General features: G+C 46.9%; 1 protein-coding gene across 1 annotated transcript in view; it reads right to left on the reverse strand.

Moving 5' to 3' along the window:
* Positions 1 to 18915, reverse strand: part of LOC106587060 (SH3 and multiple ankyrin repeat domains protein 2) — a 189437-nt gene that overhangs the window by 110082 nt on the left and 60440 nt on the right. The window contains exon 12 of the mRNA XM_082969923.1: positions 3819 to 3900. Within this exon, the coding sequence (XP_082826049.1) occupies positions 3819 to 3900 (82 nt within the window). The remainder of the gene's footprint in view (positions 1 to 3818; positions 3901 to 18915) is intronic.

Below are 18915 nucleotides of genomic sequence, written 5' to 3' on the forward strand. Positions count from 1 at the left end.
TTCAAATGTTTTTTTGTCTGTCTTGCATATCACAGGTGGTTGCCTAAATTCCTTGTGGTAGTTTATCAAAGCCAAATACACTGCTCAAAAAAATAAAGGGAACACTAAAATAACACATCCTAGATCTGAATGAATGAAATAATCTTATTAAATACTTTTTTCTTTACATAGTTGAATGTGCTGACAACAAAATCACACAAAAATAATCAATGGAAATCCAATTTATCAACCCATGGAGGTCTGGATTTGGAGTCACACTCCAAATTAAAGTGGAAAACCACACTACAGGCTGATCCAACTTTGATGTAATGTCCTTAAAACAAGTCAAAATGAGGCTCAGTAGTGTGTGTGGCCTCCACGTGCCTGTATGACCTCCCTACAACGCCTGGGCAGGCTCCTGATGAGGTGGCGGATGGTCTCCTGAGGGATCTCCTCCCAGACCTGGACTAAAGCATCCGCCAACTCCTGGACAGTCTGTGGTGCAACGTGGCGTTGGTGGATGGAGCGAAACATGATGTCCCAGATGTGCTCAATTGGATTCAGGTCTGGGGAACGGGCGGGCCAGTCCATAGCATCAATGCCTTCCTCTTGCAGGAACTGCTGACACACTCCAGCCACATGAGGTCTAGCATTGTCTTGCATTAGGAGGAACCCAGGGCCAACCGCACCAGCATATGGTCTCACAAGGTGTCTGAGGATCTCATCTCGGTACCTAATGGCAGTCAGGCTACCTCTGGCGAGCACATGGAGGGCTGTGCGGCCCCCCAAAGAAATGCCACCCCACACCATGACTGACCCACCACCAAACCGGTCATGCTGGAGGATGTTGCAGGCAGCAGAACGTTCTCCATGGCATCTCCAGACTCTGTCACGTCTGTCACGTGCTCAGTGTGAACCTGCTTTCATCTGTGAAGAGCACAGGGCACCAGTGGCAAATTTGCCAATCTTGGTGTTCTCTGGTAAATGCCAAACGTCCTGCACGGTGTTGGGCTGTAAGCACAACCCCCACCTGTGGACGTCGGGCCCTCATACCACCCTCATGGAGTCTGTTTCTGACCGTTTGAGCAGACACATGCACATTTGTGGCCTGCTGGAGATCATTTTGCAGGGCTCTGGCAGTGCTCCTCCTGCTCCTCCTTGCACAAATGCGGAGGTAGCGGTCCTGCTGCTGAGTTGTTGCCCTCCTACGGCCTCCTCCACGTCTCCTGATGTACTGGCCTGTCTCCTGGTAGCGCCTCCATGCTCTGGACACTACGCTGACAGACACAGCAAACGTTCTTGCCACAGCTCGCATTGTTGTGCCATCCTGGATGAGCTGCACTACCTGCACTACCTGAGCCACTTCTCATGCTACCACTAGAGTGAAAGCACTGCCAGCATTCAAAAGTGACCAAACATCAGCCAGGAAGCATAGGAACTAAGAAGTGGTCTGTGGTCACCACCTGCAGAACCACTCCTTTATTGGGGGTGTCTTGCTAATTGCCTATAATTTCCACCTGTTGTCTATACCATTTGCACAACAGCATGTGAAATTTATTGTCAATCAGTGTTGTTTCCTAAGTGGACAGTTTGATTTCACAGAAGTGTGATTGACTTGGAGTTACATTGTGTTGTTTAAGTGTTCCCTTTATTTTTTTGAGCAGTATATATAGGCTATCATACTAATTATGCATTAATAGGCCTATATTAATTAGCTTAACTTCTAATTTAGTCTATATATCTTTCTGACTTCACTGTTCCCTTCTTGTGCAATTCTCCGCTGGCATCTCCACAGACTCTCCTCTCACCCTCTCCTTTCTCTATTCTTTATTGCTCTTGAACGACTAGGCCAATGATGGACTAAAGGAGCTTACGTTACTCCTTATAGTCCAAGGACCTTACACGTTCTGTTTATAGGCAAATTGGCTCTGGCAGCCAAAACAGCCATATACTCCATCTAAACGTGAATCGATTCTCAATGGTGATGCGGTTCTAGATATATTAAGCCCTCTACTTTCATATCACATCAAAATAATTTGACAGTTTGACAAATGCAAAATATACACTTACTGTATACTGTTTTATGCTGTTTTAACACAGTTGCAGCCAACAGTATTTTTCAGTGACAACACGTTTGTTGCGTCCGTCTTCCATTTACACACAGGTGTTCAGAGACACATATAGCTAATCAGCATAGGTAGTAGACTTTGTCTAACGTCTGTTTTCCGTAAACAAGCGCTGTGACATGGAAATATGGTGCGTGTGGGAACCCTAACCCGATAAAGGTGTGTAGTAATTTAACCTTTCGTTTTTAGAAAATAATTATGAAAGATACTTTCCTAGGGCCTCCCGAGTGGCGCAGCGGTCTAGGGCATTGCATCGCAGTGCTAGAGGCATCACTACAGACCTGGGTTCGATCCTGGGCTGTATCACAACCAGCCGTGATCGGGAGTCCCATAGGGTGGCGCACAATTGACCCAAAGTCGTCCGGGTTAGGGGAGGGTTTGGCCGGGGGGGCTCTAGCGACTCCTTGGGGTGGTCCGGGGACCTGCAGGCTCTGACACACTGGTGCAGCTGGCTTCCTGGTTAAGCAGGCGGGTGATAAGAAGCGCAGTTTGGCGGGTCACGTCCATGATAGCTTGCTATCTAAGGTGACACCCAGCAGTTTAGTCTCTTCAACATGCTCAATAGCCAAATTATTAAATAATAGATCCAGATAAGGATAAGGCTTGAGGGACTGATTTGTTCCAAAAATTATATTTTTAGTTTGAGATATTTAGCAACAGCTAGCTACCAACGTCTTAACGTTTAGAGCAAACGTCGGGCTCTTAATAAAACTCTCCCGGCCAGAAGTTACTATCATCAATAGGCGCTAAAGGTAGTTAGCGTCTATGAATGGGCAATTCAATGACTAGCCTAGCCCAATGCGAGTCCAAGAATAGCAACATAGCCCTATAGTTTAGTCTGTAATATGTTTTTAAATAAAAAAAAGAATTTTGAGCATTTTTTATTTTTATTTGAGGAGAAGAAGCACTCTTGCTTGCTGAATATAAAATAGGCAATCAAAATGAACTGGTGGGGAAGATTGAATGGCGAGAGCGTAGGCTACATGTAGCTCTGGTGGGATGTGATCTGGCGGTGAGAAATTGATATATTGCAGCATTGATGCATTATAAACGTAGCCTATACAGAACAGAGGGAAATCCATTAATTCATTCACACAACGAACCTGTGGCTTGCAGTGCACGGCCTGTCAGTGGCAAAACAGGTGTCCCATAGAACATGTTCTATTGGTTGAACCACAGGTTCCATAGTGGAGGCATATGTAATTAGATGGGAAAGTTGGCTAGGATGGAATATAGGAAAACCTGCCAAAACAGTGAATGTAAATAGGAGAAAATGCACTATACCCTCCACTGTAGTGTGCCCAATAAAAAACTACACAACCCTCCCCAAAGAAAAGATTTGCACCCCCCTCTCCTATCTCTGTCCTCCACAGTCATTTTCGAACGGCCCCTTATGGGAGATATGCCTATATTACACTACATGCTGTGATTAGTGGTCTAAAATTGCCTAGTGGTCATATCCAACACCTTGGAAAGTAAGCCTGTGACTGGGAGTGGATAAGACAATGAGAGAGAAGAAGAAGAGGAGAAAAATGTAATGATAACAACTGAAAACTAGAGCAGAAACAAAACACTGCTCTGAGACAACATTACATTACATTACATTACATGTAAAGCTACCACTTCACATAAACTTCCACTTAGCTTATCACCCTGTGTGTTTGTGTGTGTATGCGTGTGTGTGTTTGTATACAGGCATCTGAGTAACCTTACCTGGAGGCATCAAAGCTATCGTAGGACCCCACAGTGTAGTGTCTGAAGAGTTTCCTCCTGTCCGAGCGGTCAGCTCTTGTGTCTGTGGAAGAACAGGAGGACCAACAGTCATTGGCCACACCAGTCACCGACCGCATGCATGGCTACAGAAATCAATTCATCATCCCTAATAGAAAGAGATAAACAAACAACAGCAACATGCAAACTGTGAAACTCCTGTACAAGAAAGTGCAGCTCTGCAATCCAGTCAACTGTGCAAACAACCATAGACATATGGACATGCTCCAGTTTTCATTCTAAGGGTACAGAACGAATTACAAATCGAACCCCAACCCCTACCACCCTATAGGCACTTCAAGTATGTAACTGAAAGGATTGGATAAGGTGACAATGACAACAACAAGTTGCAGAAGTGTGCGCCACTGTAACGCAAATAACTACAATCTCCTTTGGTAAAAAACAACAACACTTAAGCAATAAATCAACTCAAGCAACCTGAGCCTATGGAGATCTACCCCATTCCAGATCTATACACACACACACACACACACACACACACACACACACACACACACACACACACACACACACACACACACACACACACACACACACACACAGTTACCTCCAAAACAAACTTTCCTCCCGATAGAGCCAGTTTTCTCCATTTGCATTCCTAAATGTCTCTTACCTCTCTTTCCCTCAATTTATGTCTTTCACATACACCGTCTTTCTATCACTCTCATTCTTTCAGACACTCTTTCTCTGTCTTTCCCTCACTCTTCCTCTTTCTCTCTCTCCCTTTCTTTCAGATGCAATCAGTGGCAGGGACATGCCTGGAATGTCCAGAAATGCCCAAATCCACAGTGTCTAGAGAAAAGCCCGAAAACCAGACAGGCAGTCCCACTGAGCGTTAAGGATATAATCTGGGTTAAGCTCTGTGGTTACTGCTGAGAAGAGAACATAATGTAAAGGAGAAGAGCGAGAATAAAGAGAGGAGGGAGGTGAAAGAGATACATACTACATCACAACAGGCCCACTCCATAGCAACCACCGGTGTACTGTATGGAGTTTGTTTCCATGACCACCGATCAATGGAGAAGGTACATGACGTGCATGTGTGGTCGCTGTGAAGTTTTCCTTAGTGTGTGTGTGTGTCTACATCTGAATGTGTGGGTGTGCAGGGGGAGTGGTAGAATAATTGAAGGGTGTGCGTGCATGTGTGTGTGTGTGTGTGTGTGTGTGTGTGGAAGAGGGGGGGCGGTTACTGATTTGGTTACAGTTCAATGTGAAGGGGGGTCTTTGTTGACCTGCATTTCCCTATTTTCTACTTTTCCCCCCACATCTCTCCCTCCTTTGTTCCCTCCCTCCTACTGACACTCAACTTACATAGTTTGGGGGAATGAAAAGGACACAAAATGAGCAAGACAAATAAAAAATGACTTATGAGTAATAAATAAACTTAGCAGGGTTTAAAGTATTTGAGGGCTTATACAGCAAAGGCACAACAACTATATGATTGAAGTTCTGAAACAAACAGAAACACAGACATGCCAATACTATATTTAACTGTCTTGCAAATAGAGGAGAAAATGAAAATAACCCATCCAAACAATTGAAATATAAAATAGAGAATAAGGACCTTTGTCTGTGCGGCATTCTCCTTCTCAAAGAAACACCTGCATGTGTGTGTGTCTTTCTCTCTCGCATTAAGAAGGAAAGAAATTACACAAATTAACTTTTAACAAGACACCTGTTAATTGAAAGGGATTCCAGGTGACTACCTTATGAAGCTGGTTGAGGGAATGCCAAGAGTGTGCAAAGCTGTCAACAAGGCAAAGGGTGGTTATTTGAACAATCTCAAATATATAATATTCACTTTTTTGGTTACTACATGATTCCATATGTGTTATTTCATAGTTTTGATGTGTACAGTGTAGAAAATAGTAAAAATAAAGAAAAACCCTTGAATGAGTAAGTGTTCTAAAACTTTTGACTGGTAGTGTAGGCCATTTTTCTGTTCAAATGTAATCTTCTTTCTTTTTCGTTTCTCTACCCCGATCTGAAAGTGCCTCATTGCTGCAACTTCATTTCAATGAAAGTCACGTTTGCAATCATATCGCGTGAAACAATGCACAGGAACTTTGTCAGGGTTGAATAGTCCTTTATTATGAACCAGTCTGTGGGTGATTAATGACACTTGTTAATACTATTAGAAAATACATATATTAAAAATGATTACGAGTATTATTTATTTATTTAATTATACACAGCTCATGAGGCCCCTTGAAGATGTGAGGCCTGAGGCAATTGGCTCTTCTGCCTGATGGTAAGTTTGCTACTGATGATGGCATTAAGTGCTAACCCCACTTCAGATGATTCCATGAAATGTCCCTCTTTCCAGGAACCAGAATTTAAGAGTTCATTGTCACAGGTAGTGATCTACTAACATTTCAGTTTTACTATGGCTTTGTGTGTGTGTGTGTGTGTGTGTGTGTGTGTGTGTGTGTGTGGGTGTGTGTGTGTGTGTGTGTGTCTGTGTGTATCCACCCACTACCAAATTGGGGATAATTTCATGCTAGAAGCAGTTTGATACTCAGGGTTCTTTACATTATGTTCTTAACATTGATGAGTTGAAATCATCCCTGATGTTGAATTAGTATTTTCTTACTTCCATAAAGCATTCCAGGATGTATGCAAAGAGCATGAGAAGTTGAGCTTCCCCACCTATGTATCAAATCCCAAAAGAATTGTCACACGCTTCATAAACAACAGGTGTAGACTAACAGTGACGTGCTTACTTACGGGCCCTTCCCAAAAATTCTGAGAGACAGAAAATAGAGAAATAATAGAAAAGCAATAACACATAATAAAAGTAATAATAAATACACAATGAGAAACGAAAATTTGGCTATATACACGGGGTACCAGTACCGGGTCGATGTGCAGGGGTACAAGGTACGTACATATCTACTTAAATTATGTACATATAACTAGGAATAAAGTAACTAGGCAACAGGATAGATAATAAACAGCAGCTGCAGCATATGTGATGAGTCAAAAAAGGGTCAATACAGATAGTTAAATAGTTAATCAAATAGCTACACAGACTAAATATTTAACTAACAATGTAACTAACACTTGCCGTGTGGTAGCAGAGAGAAAAGTCTATGACTTGGGTGGCTGGACAATTTTTAGGGCCTTCATCTGACCCCGCCTAGTATGGAGGTCCTGGATTGCAGGGTGCTCAGCCCCAGTGATGTACTGGGCTGTATGGACTACCCTATGTAGATGCCAAGGAGTTGCCATAACAAGCGGTGATGCAGCCAGCCAAGATGCTCGCAATGGTGCAGCTGTACAACTTTTGAGGATCTGAGGGCCCATGCCAAATCTTTTCAGTCTACTGAGGGGGAAGAGGCATTGTCGTGCCCTCATCACGACTGTTTTGGTGTATGTGGACCATGATAGATCCTTCGTGATGTGAACACCAAGGAACGTGAAGGTCTCGACTCGCTCCACTATAGCCCCGTCGATGTGAATGGGGGAGTGCTCGACCCTCCATTTCCTGTAGTCCACACTCAGCTCCTTTGCCTTGCTGACGTTGAGGGAGAGGTTGTTGTCCTGGCACCACACAGCCAGGTCTCTGACCTCCTCCCTATAGGCTGCCTCATCGTCGTCAGTGATCAGGCCTACCACCGTCGTGTCATCAGCAAACTTAATGATGGCGTTGGAGTCGTGCACCACCACGCAGTCGTGGGTGAACAGGCAATACAGGAGGGAACTAAGCACACACCCCTGAGGGGCCCCAGTGTTGAGGGTCAGCTTGGCGGATGTGTTGTTGCCTACCCTCACCACCTGGGGGTGGCCCGTCAGGAAGTCCAGGCTCCAGTTGCAGAGGGAGCTGTTCAGTCCCAGGGTCCTTAGCTTAGTGATGAGCTTGGAGGGCACTATGGTGTTGAAAGGTGAGCAATAGTCAATGAACAACATTCTCACATAGGTATTCCTCTTGTCCAGGTGAGAGAGGACAGTGTGGAGTGCAATAGATATTCTGTGGATTTGTTGGGGCGGTATGTGAATTAGAGTGGGTCCAGGGTGTCTGGGATGATGGTGTTGATGTGAGCCATGACCAGCATTTCAAAGCATTTCATGGCTACAAATGTGAGTGCTATGGGCGATAGTAATTTAGAAAGGTTATCTTGCCATTCTTGGGCACAGGGACTATGGTGGTCTGCTTACAACATGTAGGCTTTACAGACTGGGTCAGGGAGAGGTTGAAAATGTCAATGGTCTGAGTACGGTCTGAGGACGCGCATGGTCTTAGTACGCATCCTGATAATCTGTATGGCCATGCGGCCTTATGAATGTTAACCTGTTTAAAGGTCTTACTTGCAGAGGCTAAGGAGAGCGTGGTCACACAGTCCTCCGGCACAGTTGGTGCTGTCATGCCTCGAAGCGACACTGAACCATGTAGAGTACCTTGTCAGGAAATTGAAGCTGTGTATTGGGTTTTATTACCGGCACAAAGCTTGTTTTTCCTTTGCTGCCAGAAAAGAGTTGATTTGTTGTACTTTTCTCTCTGTGTTGGACTACGGTGATACTAATGATACTCTGTATCATGCAGCCAGTCGTTCTGTCACCAATCAGACGTCTAATTCACCATTGTGATCTCTACAATACTATTGGGTGGACATCACTAGCAACACACAGGCTCAAACACTGGTACATTCTTATTTATAAGGCCATTTTAGGAAAACTGCACAAAAAAAATCCCAAATGTCAACAGTGAAGAGATGCTGGCATCTGGGATGCTGGCCTTCTAGGCAGAGTTGCAGAGAAAAAAACCTATCTCAGACAGGCTAATAAAAAGAAAAGATTGAGATGGGCAAAAGAACAGATACTGGACAGAGGACCTCTGCCTAGAAGGCCAGCATCCCGGAGTCGCCTCTTCACTGTTGACGTTGAGACTGGTGTTTTGCGGGTACAATTTAAAGAAGCTGCCAGTTGTGGACTTGTGAGGCGTCTGTTTCTCAAACTAGACACTCTAATATGCTTGTCCTCTTGCTCAGTTGTGCAGCAGGGCCTCCCACTCCTCTTTCTATTCTGGTTAGAGCCAGTTTGCGTTGTTCTGTGAAGGGAGTAGTACACAGCGTTGTAAGAGATCTTCAGTTTCTTGGCAATTTCTCGCATGGAATAGCCTTAATTTCTCCGAACAAGAATAGACTGACGAGTTTCAGAAGAAAGTCCTTTGTTTCTGGCCATTTTGAGCCTGTAATCGAAACCACAAATGATGATGCTCCAGATACTCAGCTAGAATAAAAAAGGCCAGTTTTATTGCTTCTTTAACACAATAATTGAAATGTCCCACCTTGCCCAGGGAGGTTAATCAGAACAACAGTTTTCAGCTGTGCTAACATAATTGCAAAAGGATTTTCTGATGATCAATTAGCCTTTTAAAATTATAAACTTGGATTAGCTAACACAATGTGCCATTGGAACACAGGAGTGATGATTGGTGATAATGGGCCTCTGTACGCCTATGTAGATTTTCCATGAAAAAAAATCTGCCGTTTCCAGCTACAATAGTAATTTACAACATTAACAATGTCTACTCGGTATTTCTGATCAATTGGATGTTATGTTAAATGGACAAAACATTTGCTTTTCTTTCAAAAACAAGGACATAAGTGACCCCTAACTTTTGAACGGTAGTATAGGTCTCCATAGCCTTGGTCTCTGGACCCAATAGAGAGTACAGTCACGCGACAGAGAGTACAGCAGAGTGGTGCCTAGGAGAAGCTCAATCCCGCAGTCATAGTGTCTGTGCGGCGGAAGCAAAGTGGCCAGGGCCTTACTGAACACCTCCAGGAGGTCCTGGTACTCCATGGGAATGGCGGAGAGGTCCGGGACAACTTCCAAGCCCCCAGGAAGACATCCCGGGGCAGGCTGCACTGACTTCAGGCAATGAGCGTGGCAGAATGGGCTCCAGCCCATGATGGCACCAGCAGACCAGTCAATAAGGGGATTGTGTCACTGGAGCCAAGAGAATCCCAATACCACGGGAACCTGAGGAGACTTAATGAGCAGGAATTGGATCATCTCGCTGTGGTTCCCTGACACACGTAGGTTGATGGGGGTGGTATAGTGGGTGACCCAGCCTATAGAGCGCTCGTCCAGAGCTCTAACGTCCATGGGAATGGAGAGGGGCTGAGTGGGGATGCCCAGCTCGTCCTTTACTTCCTCAAAAACTCCGTACAGGAACATGTCAAACAGCGCTTCCGGGTTCCAGGCACTCTCAGCTGCCAACGTACAGAAATCCACCGCATAGTCTGCCACACTGCGGGAGTCTTGCCCGAAGCTGGAGTAACTTCCGGGCAGCCTCTCTCATGGACAATGGAGCATCAAAGACGTTCTATACCTCTGCCACAAACTCCTCCAGACTGAAGCATACGGCGGCTGTTGTTCCCATACTGCCGTAGCCCAGGCGTTAGCTACTGCCGTAGCCCTGGACATTAGCGTGATGAGGTACGCTATCTTTGAGCGGTCCGAGGGGAAGGAGGAGGGCTGCAGCTCGATGATGCAGCTTGAACACTGAGCGAGAAATGCCCAACAGGTGCCCGACTCTCCATCGAAGCGCTCCGAGGGAGGTAAGCGGGGTTCTCGGGGAAACCCGGCGTGGCGGCGCTACTATCAGCTGGGTTACTTAGGGTCCGGGGAGGTTACCGTCGTGGTAGGCTGCCTAACAGACAACTCGCAGAATTGCTCCAGCAATGTGTTCAATGCTCTGTCATGGCGTTCGGCCAAGGTCTGGAACCCTTTCATCAGACCACGAAGCAACTCCACGTGCCTTCCAATGGTGGTTCCTTGGGAGGAGATGGCGTTGCAGAGGTTGGTAATCCAGATCAGAGTCCAAAAGGTGCAGAACGGCAGGCAGTCTCAGGGTCAGGGCAGGCAGAGGTCAATAATCCAGTGTGATGTGACAAGGTACAGAACGGCAGGCAGGCTCAGGGTCAGGGCAGGCAGTATTGGTCAAAACCGGGAAAACTAGAAAACAGGAACTAGAAACAGTCAGGAGCAAGGGGAAAAAATGCTGGTAGGCTTGACGAACAAAACGAAAGGGCAACCGACAAACATAGAATACAGGTATAAATACACTGGGGATAATGGGGAAGATGGGCGACACCTGGAGGGGGGTGGAGACAAGCACAAAGACAGGTGAAACAGATCAAGGTGTTACACAGAAGGTTTTTGCTCACATAGATAGAATGTTCCTCTAACTAACGAAAAACTGGAAACTCAAACATTAGGGAACATTAAGGGAAACATTACAAAAATATTCTCTCTCCCTAGAATTTTAAGCTGGGTAGTTAATGATTTTCCAATATAAAAAGTGTTGCCTTTAAAAATAAAGAAGAGTAATAAGTAAGTACATGTAAGGTAAACAATCAGGCCCAATCTTCACACTTACAAGTCCTGCTATCCATGCATTCGCAATGAACACATGAAAGGCCAAGGCCCGCACTTGCAAGGGTTTGTGCTAGCTAGCTACTACCATACTGTGTTCCCCTTTTCTGACAGGCATTCTTGGGGCAACCCTAAGGTACTTCTGATCTGGCAATGTGTGAGACAAGATCTCTCTGCTCCAGTGCTGGTTCAAAAGGGGTGTCAGCGGGATGGGGTGAGAACAGCCAGACAGGAAATAAGGGTATGCTGTGCCCCATCTGCCCCCTTACTGCCCATATATATATATATATATATATATATATATATATATATATATATATATATATATATATATATATATATATATATATATATATATATATATATACATATATATATATATATACATATATATATAGTACCAGTCAAAAGTTTGGACACACCTACTCATTCAAGGGTTTTTCTTTATTTTTACTATTTCTTCTACATTGTAGAATAATAGTTAATACATTAAAACTATGAAATACCACATATGGAATCATGTAGTAACTAAAAAAGTAACCAAACAAATCAAAATATATTTTAGATTTTAGATTCTACAAAGTAGCCACCCTTTGCCCTGATGACAGCTTTGCACACTCTTGGCATTCTCTCAACCAGCTTCACCTGGAATGCTTTTCCAACAGTCTTGAAGGAGTTCCCACATATGCTGAACACTTGTTGGCTGCTTTTCCTTCACTCTGCGGTCCAAGTCATCCCAAACCATTTCAATTGGGTTGAGGTCGGGTGATTGTGGAGGCCAGGTCATCTAATGCAGCACTCCATCACTCTCCTTCTTGGTCAAATAGCCCTTACACAGCCTGGAGGTGTGTTGGGTCATTGTCCTGTTGAAAAACAAATGAAAATCCCACTAAGTGCAAACCAGATGGGATGCGGTATCGCTGCAGAATGGTGTGGTAGCCATGCTCGTTAAGTGTGCCTTGGAATCTAAATAAATCACTGACAGTGTCACCAGCAAAGCACCCCCACACCATCACACCTCTTACTCCATGCTTCACGGTGGGAACCACACATGCAGAGATCTGTTCATTTTCCGGATTGACTGACCTTCATATCTTAAACTAATGATGGACTGTCTTTGCTTATTTGAGCTGTTCTTGCCGTAATAGGCACTTTGTTTTTTACCAAATAGGACTATCAACCCTACCTTGTCACAACAAAACTGATTGGTAAAAACCCATTAAGGAAAGAAATTCCACAAATTAACTTTTCACAAGGCACACCTGTTAATTGAAATTCCTTCCAGGTGACTACCTCATGAAGCTGGTTGAGAGAATGCCAAGAGTGTGCAAAAGCTGTCATCAAGGCAATGGGTGGCTACTTTCAAGAATCTCAGATATATTTTGATTTGTTTCACACTTTGTTGGTTACTACATGATTCCATATGTGCTATTTCATAGTTTTGATGTCTGCACTATTATTCTACAATGTAGAAAATAGTAAAAATAAAGAAAAACTCTTGAATGAGTAGGTGTGTCCAAACTTTTGACTGTTACTGTATATATATGTAATGTGTGCGCTGGGAGACAGGAAGCAATTCAGGGAGTGAATAATTTAATAAATTAATTAAACATAATACAAAACAAGAAACACGAACAATGCACAGACATGAAACTGAAACAATAACGCCTGGGGAAGGAACCAAAGGGAGTGACATAAATAGGGCAGATAATCAAGGAGGTGATGGAGTCCAGGTGAGTGTAATTAGGCGCTGATGTGCGTGACGATGGCGACAGGTGTGCTCAATAATCAGCAGTCTGGTGACCTAGAGGCCGGAGAGGGAGCACACGTGACAGTACCCCCTCCCCAACGCGTGGCTCCAGCCGCAGGACGCCGACCAAAATGACGATCCCGGGGGATCAGGAGTGGACCGGTCACCTCTGCTGAGGCACGGGAACATGTCGATATGGCTGAGGCATGGGAGCATGGCGACCCAGAGCGCCGGAGAGAGAGCATATGTGACAGTACCCCCTCCACGGTGCGCAGCTCCAGCCGCAGGACGCCAACCAAAGGGACGATCCTGGGGATCAGGAGCAGACCGGTCATCTCCGCTGAGGCGCAGAAACCTGACGAACCGGCTGAGGTGTGAGAGCCTGATGAGCCAGCTGAGACCTCCCCGGTTGCTTCGGCCGAGGCACAGGAACCTGTTCACCCAGCTGAGGCATGGGAGCCTATTGAACCCGCTGAGGCATGGGAGCCTATCGAACCCGCTGAGGCATGGGAGCCTATCAAACCCGCTGAGGCATGAGAGCCTATCAAGCCAGCTGAGGCATGGGAGCCTATCGAACCAGTTGAGGCATGAGAGCCTATCGAACCCGATGAGGCGACTGTCGGCCGCTGAGGCAGGGAGCCCGTCCCCGCTGGGCGGGCAGCGCGAGCTGAGGCAGGGGAACCCGTCAAACCCGCTGAGGCATGGGAACATGTCAAGCCAGCTGAGGCATGAGAGTCCGACAAAACCGGCTGAGGCCTCCCTGGTAGCTGCTGTACCGACACCCGGACCCGACATCACCTCCAACACAAAAACAAAAAAACACTCCCTGATGCTTCCCTTTGATGAGGCGTTATTCTATAACGTGTGCGCTGGGAGCCAGGAAGCAAGTTCAGGGAGTGAATAATTTAATAAATTAACGAAACATAATACAAAACACGAACAGCGCACAGACATGAAACAGAAACAATAACGCCTGGGGAAGGAACCAAAGGGAGTGACATAAATAGGGCAGATAATCAAGGAGGTGATGGAGTCCAGGTGAGTGTCATTAGGCGCTGATGCGTGTGACGATGGTGACAGGTGGGCGCAATAATCAGCAGTCTGGTGACCTAAAGGCCGGAGAGGGAGCACACGTGACTATATATATATATATATATATATATATATATACACACACACACACACAGACAAAGAGAGAGAAGTAGCTAGGAAGGGTAAGAGATAATGCATATTGTATTATGCAATTATGCCAACAAAGCACAATTTAATAGAATTTAATTGAGAGCGAGAGAGAGTAGATAAAAGAAAACAACAGAGGAATATTGACATAGACAGAGAGAGTAAGGTGACAGAAAGTGAGAGAGAGAGAAAGTGGGCATAGATAGAATAAATGGTCCATTTGAAAGAGAGCTTGAGAAAGAGAGAGAGAAGGGGATGGAGTATGATGTGTTCATTCCCCTGCAGCCCAGAGGACATTAGAACACAGCTGATTTAGCAGCGCAGTGTAGCACTTAGCCTAGCGTAGCAGAGAGAAGAGAGAACAGAGAGACAGGGCCCATTCACGTGGAGCACATGTACATGTAGAAAGAGAGGGAGACAGAGATACAGAGAGAGGCTAACACACACTATCACTGCCTTCCTTGACATCACTTCACCTTTAGCTAGTACATTTAGCCTACACTGAGTCTGAAAATTGTAATTGTAATGTTAGTGATCCTTTGCTATGGCTAACAGAAGTAGGATTGCAAGTTAGCTCTTGCTAAGACCATTCCAGTGCTATGGGTAGCTGTAACGCCCTGGCCATAGAGAGGGGTTTTTTGTTCTTCATTTTGGTTAGGCCAGGGTATTACATTGGGTGGGCGTTCTATGTTCCTTTTTCTATGTTTTTGTATTTCTTTGTTTTGGGCCGAGTAGGGTTCCTAATCAGAGGCAGCTGTCTATCGTTGTCTCAGATTAGGAATCATACTTAGGCAGCCTGTTTTCCTTTGGGGTTTTGTGGGTAGTTGTTTTCTGTCTTGTGTGTGTTCACCTAGCAGAACTGTTGGCTTTCGTTTTCCCTGTTTGTTTTTGAAGTGTCTCATTAAAAATCATTATGACCACTTACCACGCTACATCTTGGTCCCCTCTTCCAGACGATCGTTACAGAACTACCCACCACAACTGGATCAAGCAGCGTGGTTGGGAGGAGATGGACACCTGGTCTCGTCAGGAGTGGCTGGGGAGGAAAGACTGGACATGGGGCCAGGTGATCGAAAGATATCGGAGCCTACCCGGGAAGAACGAGAGGCAGCCCCAACATTTTTTTTGGGGGGGGGGCACACGGGTAGTTCGGCTGGACCAGGGGTGAGGCCTGAGTCAACTACCCATGCTTTTCAGGTGCCTGCCTCTCGCACTCTCTCTCTCCAGTACGTCCTGTTCCTGCTCCCCGCACTAGCCTGAAGGTGTGTGTTACTAGTCTGGCGTCTCCAAAGCCAGTCCCACGCATCAGGCCTACAGTGCGCATTCCCCGTCCAGAGCTTCCGACGACAGTTCCCCGTCCTGAGCTTCCGGCGACAGTTCCCCGTCCTGAGCTTCCGGCGACAGTTCCCCGTCCTGAGCTTCCGGCAACAGTTCCCCGTCCTGAGCTTCCGGCGACAGTTTACAGTCCGGAGCCGACAGAGACGACCGACAGTCCGGAGCCGACAGAGACGGCCGACAGTCCGGAGCCGACAGAGACGCTCCTCAGCCCGGAGCCTCCAGTGGGTCTCTCCTGCCTGGTTTATCCTGTGCCTCCTCCCAGGACCAGGCCTCCAGTGAATCTCTCCAGCCTGGTCTGTCCTGTGACTCCTCCCAGGACCAGGCCTCCTGTGGGTCTCCCCAGCCTGGTGAGTCCTGTGCCTGCGCCCAGGGCCAGGCCTCCTTCATGTCTCCCCAGCCTGGTGAGTCCTGTGCCTGCGCCCAGGGCCAGGTCTCCTTCATGTCTCCCCAGCCTGGTGAATCCTGGGCCAGAGCCGCCAGAGCTGCCCGCCTGTCCGGAGCCGCCAGAGCCGCCCGCCTGTCCAGAGTCGCCAGAGCATCCTGCCAGTTCGGAGCCGCCAGAGCCGCCCGCCAGTTCGGAGCCGCCAGAGCCGCCCGCCTGTCCGGAGCCGCCAGAGCCGCCCGCCGGCCCGGAGCAGCCAGAGCCGCCCGCCAGCCTGGTGAGTCCTGTGCCTGCGCCCAGGGCCAGGCCTCCTTCATGTCTCCCCAGCCTGGTGAATCCTGTGCCAGAGCCGCCAGAGCCGCCCGCCTGTCCGGAGCCGCCCGCCGGCCCGGAGCAGCCAGAGCCGCCCGCCAGCCTGGTGAGTCCTGTGCCTGCGCCCAGGGCCAGGCCTCCTTCATGTCTCCCCAGCCTGGTGAATCCTGTGCCAGAGCCGCCAGAGCCGCCCGCCTGTCCGGAGCCGCCAGAGCCGCCCGCCTGTCCGGAGCCGCCAGAGCATCCTGCCAGTTCGGAGCTGCCAGAGCCGCCGCCTGTCCGGAGCCGCCAGAGCCGCCCGCCGGCCCGGAGCAGCCAGAGCCGCCCGCCAGCCTGGTGAGTCATGTGCCTGCACCCAGGGCCAGGCCTCCTTCATGTCTCCCCAGCCTGGTGAGTCCTGTGCCAGAGCCGCCAGAGCCGCCCGCCTGTCCGGAGCCGCCAGGGCCTTCCGCCAGCCCGGAGCCGACAGGGCCGCTCGCCAGCCCGGAGCCGCCGAGGCCGCCCGCCAGCCCGGAGCCGCCGAGGCCGCCCGCCAGCCCAGAGCCGCCGGAGCCGCCCGCCAGCCCGGAGCCACCGGAGCCGCCAGGGTAGACCGCTGCGCCACTCTGGAGCCTAACTTGGTTATTGACCAATAGCATGGGAATGGGAAGGAACCCAAGCTATGCCTCCAGAAATTATTATGGTTATCAGCAATAGAATGACAACCATGACATACATGAGTGATGTCACACTTGTGCCAGCATGCCAGTGTATAATCCCCAGAAGACCACTTGCTTTAAAGGGCATGAGGCAGATCATACATTACAAAGCTGGCAAATATATTCAAGGGCCTTTGATGACACAGCAGTGAACACCCTAGCTCAAAGCCTAGTAGCGGTGCATAGATAAAATCACTGGGGAAGCCAAGTCAGGGAAAGAAAGCCATATTACAACCTATGTGTTGTGATAATTGCATTGTTTGCTCTATAACCTGTTAGTTAATACCAGTGGAGGCTGCTGAGGGGAGGACGGCTCATAATAATTGCTGGAATGGAGTCAATGGAATTATATTAAACACATCAAACACATGGTTTCCATGTGGTTGATGCCATTCCATTGGCTCCATTCCATCCACTATTAAGAGCCGTCCGCCCCTCAGCAGCCTCCACTGGTTCATATGCCTTGCTACCGTGGTATATAAGCCTAGACAATAAGAAGACAATGGCAGAATAAAGTCAACCACACCTTTGTTTCATCACAAAACCAGAGAGCAACCTCTGAAGTCCACAAAGCATATTGCATGTAGCAAACAGTTACATGACCTATAGCATGGTCCAGAAAGTTCATTTTTATAACATTTTTGGACTAATAAACAACCATTGATTTAGAACCACAGAGAGTTACCGCAAGTCGAAAAGAAAACAGTAGCTGCCTCGTGTATTCCAACACCATTTCAAATTCATCATCAAATCACCTATGCTTGGTCTAATACAGTGACAACTAAAAGACACCAAAAACTATTTAGTCCAATCAACGTAAGCTAAATATGATGTGGCTGTCCATGTTACTGATTTGTGTGTGTGTGTGTGTCCATGCGTGCCAGTAGAAAAAACATGTTGACTCACCCTACTTCTAGAGAAACACCAATGACATCCTCCTCTCTTTCATGTTGCCGAAACTGTCTGTCTGTCATACAGTACACACTTTAAGTTTTTGTTATCCTAGGCTACCTGGCTAAAATGCTTGCTTGCTATCCTAACTTCCTTTCATGGGCAACGATGTGCAAGCCCAGCAAGTTAACATTAGCCTATTACATCTAGCTAGCTACATTGAACTTACCTCCTCTCAGGCCAGGGGCACAATGTATGCATTTATGGTTGGATCAGAATCGCCATTATAATCATTGGCTAGTATCTAGAATTAAGTAAAAGTAAAGTCCAAATCCCTATCTCCCTCCATAGTTAATTTAAGAAAGGGACGATTTTAGCTAGCTATCTAGCCACCAGAGAACAAAAACACAACGAAATGCTACAATTCAAGTTTTATTTTGTAAATTAAGTTTTGCTTTTGATGTGATGTCGTTGGTGTGAAGCCAAATCCAAACTGACTTCCCTTGACACTTTTTTTTGGTGCACCAGGACCATTCACAATTAAGCTCACTCAGTTTAGCTCAACGCTGATTAGCTATTGTTTTATTAAAAAAAATATAAAGAGATGCCAAATGCTCACTGGCTTCCCTTGCATTCAATGCTACGGGCGGCAACAATGTCTTAGTCTTTTTGACCAGACAACTCCCTCCCTCCTCCGTCTCTCGCTCTCTACCTCTCTTTCTTCCCTTTCATCTTACCTGTCAGCCTGGAAAGACCCCTTAGCCAAGGGCTGGGCAACTTCAGTCCTCGGGGGCCTGATTGGTGTCACACTTTTTCCCCAGCCCGAGGTAACACACCTGACTCCAATAATCAACAATCATGATCTTCAATTAAAAATGCAATTAAGTTTAAATCAGCTGTGTTTGCTAAGGATGGGGTAAACGTGTGACACCAATCAGGCCCCCGAGGACTGGAATTGCCTAGGTCTGCCCGAGCCCCTACACACCTTTGGTAGGCAGTCAAATGCTGATGGCTCCACCTAGTGTGTTAATTGGGCTTAGGGGACTTTCCTCCATATTCCTCCACATTACACCAATCCAAATATTT

The sequence above is a fragment of the Salmo salar genome, chromosome 26 (genome assembly GCF_965601325.2).
Source record: "Salmo salar chromosome 26, fSalSal1, whole genome shotgun sequence".
Classification (NCBI taxonomy): domain Eukaryota; kingdom Metazoa; phylum Chordata; class Actinopteri; order Salmoniformes; family Salmonidae; genus Salmo; species Salmo salar.